The 2,888-nt window shown below is 42.1% G+C and overlaps 1 protein-coding gene across 1 annotated transcript in view; it reads right to left on the bottom strand.

Moving 5' to 3' along the window:
• The window catches only part of LOC108375644 (protein ST7 homolog), an 8,884-nt gene extending 7,539 nt beyond the window's left edge, over positions 1-1,345 (bottom strand). The window contains 3 exon segments of the mRNA XM_017631786.1: positions 5-29; positions 32-1,126; positions 1,189-1,345. Of these exon segments, the coding sequence (XP_017487275.1) occupies positions 5-29; positions 32-1,126; positions 1,189-1,345 (1,277 nt within the window).
• Positions 1,346-2,888: the final 1,543 nt, after the last annotated feature.

The raw sequence follows: 2,888 nt of genomic DNA, 5'->3' as shown, positions 1-2,888 counted from the left end.
CCGCGTCAACTGATGAAGAAAATTCACGGCCACAATGCTTCGATACGTTCTTTCAGCAGGTGAAATGGATACGATAACCAAATAAGTACAGTTTGGGCGAGTGCACCCATCGGTTCAGGATACTGATGTGTAAGCAGAGCTAAAAGCGCAGTGAAAGAGCAAAGGCCTGCTGTAAACAGAATAAAAAATGGCAATTCCTTTTTGGGGTAAACTGAAACCTCATGAAATGACGGCAGCAATTCCCGATCAGCGCATTCTGTACAAGTCGGATAAGGGTAAAATAGATGACCGCGTTCTAGTGGATATGGTAGCATACGAAACGTACCTTCCCAAGTACAGTGCAATAAATTTAATGCTCCATCCACATTTTTCCAATGTCTTAGATGGAAAAAGGCATATGCAAGAGCCTCTGAGTCACCGCGCTTCAAGATGTGTTCCGGCGGTAAAATGAGTGGCTTTGTTTCCAATAAATACTTTGGTACATGTGGGTTAAATTCTACAGCGCGGTGGATAGCTTCCACCGCACTCATTTCAATTGAACTAAGTCCACGTTTTGAGGCTATATCGGGAGAAAATTTATCTGCCACAGCTCGAGCTTTTAACAAAGCTGCAGTGTAGCATATTGTCGCCGACTTGGGCAACGAAATGTCATCATACTTGGCCAAAACTGCTTGGCAGTCGGCATAAGCTTGCATCTCCAGCAGAGTCTCTATGAGATTTTCATGCACGTTTAGCACATTCATTATAGACGGTATCTCTTTGCTAAGATCACGAAAAATCTTCGCAGCCTCCTTCAGTTTTCCGAGCTTTCGTGCACACATAGCTAGACGTCGCTTAATGTAGATTAACACATTTGTATCACGACGATGTATACCTTCAGCTATAGGGCCTTGATGTTGAATGGCCTGTGACCTTCGATAATTTGTCTCTGCTACTTTTAGAGCAGTTTTTAAAATTTTCTCTGCTTCAACGATAGTAGTTGCCTCCTCTTCTGCCAATAAAATATAAGCTGACGCACATTCTGGATTGATTTCCAACGCATTGTGAGCTGATTTTATTCGTTGAACAGGATTTCGTTCGCGCCAGGCTGTTTGCATTATTTCATATTCCTCTTTCCTTGCATCACCTTTACACAAGGATTATTTTTATATACATTGTTGCATTTATTTTATGCGTATACTTACTTACCTTCACACGTAAAAAACGTCTGATGATCTTGTGCACTCAAATTCATGTCGTAATACGTAAGAGGCTCTTTGCTTGTAGCCCAAAAGAAGCGTTGATATTCAGCTCCTCGATACAAGTTTAAAGGATTTCGCCAAACTTTGCATTCGTTTGAGTCCATTTGGAGACTGCAAATGCTCATATAGTGAATATAACTATTCAGCGTGACTTTCTACAATTTGATATTTTTAAATGTTGAACAAAACTAATCTTAAGTTTTTTTTTAATTGTAAAACATTTTTATTTATTTAAACAATAATGTTTACTACTATTTGGGTACTTGAATTAATTTATATCGGGTATAGAATTCCAAAAAAAAAAATGGATCCCAACGTAAACTTACTGAAATGAAATCTAGCTCCCCATTTACTCTGTACGTCATTAAAAGGAAACAAACTAAGTTGTGCTATTTATATTTATCCAAAAAGCAATGCCATACACGTAAGTGAATGTCTTTCAGTTTAGCCTGCCAGTCTGGAGATCGCTCCTGGATAACTTAGGTTGATACGCACATACATGCCCCGCGCCGTCGACGTAGAAGCTCCTCAACCATTATTAACTTTTAACTTGGGACAAGGGGTCTCACAGACCTTCGTGCTCATGTCGAAGAAGACTGAAAATGCTATGTGTGTTAACTTTGGTAAAGTTTTTTGGTTCCTTACAATAAAAATTGATTATTTCAACATTAAATCTTTTAATTTAAGACCTATTTATCACCTTCCTAGTCTTTGTTTGCAGCGTATGAGATTCCATGTTCAGGCTAGTGTTACACAAAAAGGTCCATACTTAAAGGTTAAAGGAAGATTTATTTTCCTGGAAAAACGAAAAACCTAACGGAAGGCACGCTTTCAGTGATTTATTTAGACGAACGTACACTCCGAGGTCCAATTATCGACTCTACATACCGGAATGATTTGAAGGTTTACACGGCCAAGGGTTGTTGTTTCGTCTATCTAACCACGTTTAGGTCGTCGAAATATCTCAAACGTTGTTCGCAAATGGGGCTATATCTGCTCCGTATTCTTCGGCTCAGGGGTGGCATAGAGTCAAACCCTGGGCGAGATATATACACCTGCTGCGTAACGCACCGGCAGTGGACTACGACATTCGTGACCACATGCTGTGCAAACCAGACCGCCTCCACGACACACCGGAGCTCGCCCGAGTAACACAACACTAACTCAACCACACCCCGACACACCACAACAATAGACACATTCAACTTTGTTGAATTCCACCGGATACAATGTGCACCGATGAGATCGCGAGCGAGATAATGGTCGTGCCCTAGCGTTCATCATGCACCACACCGTGCAGTATCGTCTTATCGAAGCAGACATCGACCGCAGGGATACCACCCTAGAATGTCAGGGCATTGCTATCCGGTCAGGCGATGTCGAGCTCGAAATATTTAACATATACATACCCCCTGTCACCTGCTGCCCGGCAGGATATCACCCTGATATAGGTGCGCTCCTCAGAGGTGAAAACCGTATGGTAGTAGGTGACTTTAATGCGCACCACGATCTTTGGCACTCAAGCCTGTCAAACGATCGTAGGGGAACAGACTTGGCTGAGCAGATAGACGATTCGACATTCTGCACAATGAACGACGACGCACCCACCAGGATTATGGGTAACTGCAGTAGCTCGCCAGACATCAC

The sequence above is a fragment of the Rhagoletis zephyria genome, unplaced genomic scaffold (genome assembly GCF_001687245.7).
Source record: "Rhagoletis zephyria isolate East Lansing unplaced genomic scaffold, Rhagoletis_zephyria_1.1 Rzeph_scaffold_09255, whole genome shotgun sequence".
NCBI lineage: Eukaryota > Metazoa > Arthropoda > Insecta > Diptera > Tephritidae > Rhagoletis > Rhagoletis zephyria.
Note: the sequence above shows the minus strand (reverse complement) of the source record. Positions and strands in the feature narration are given on the sequence as shown.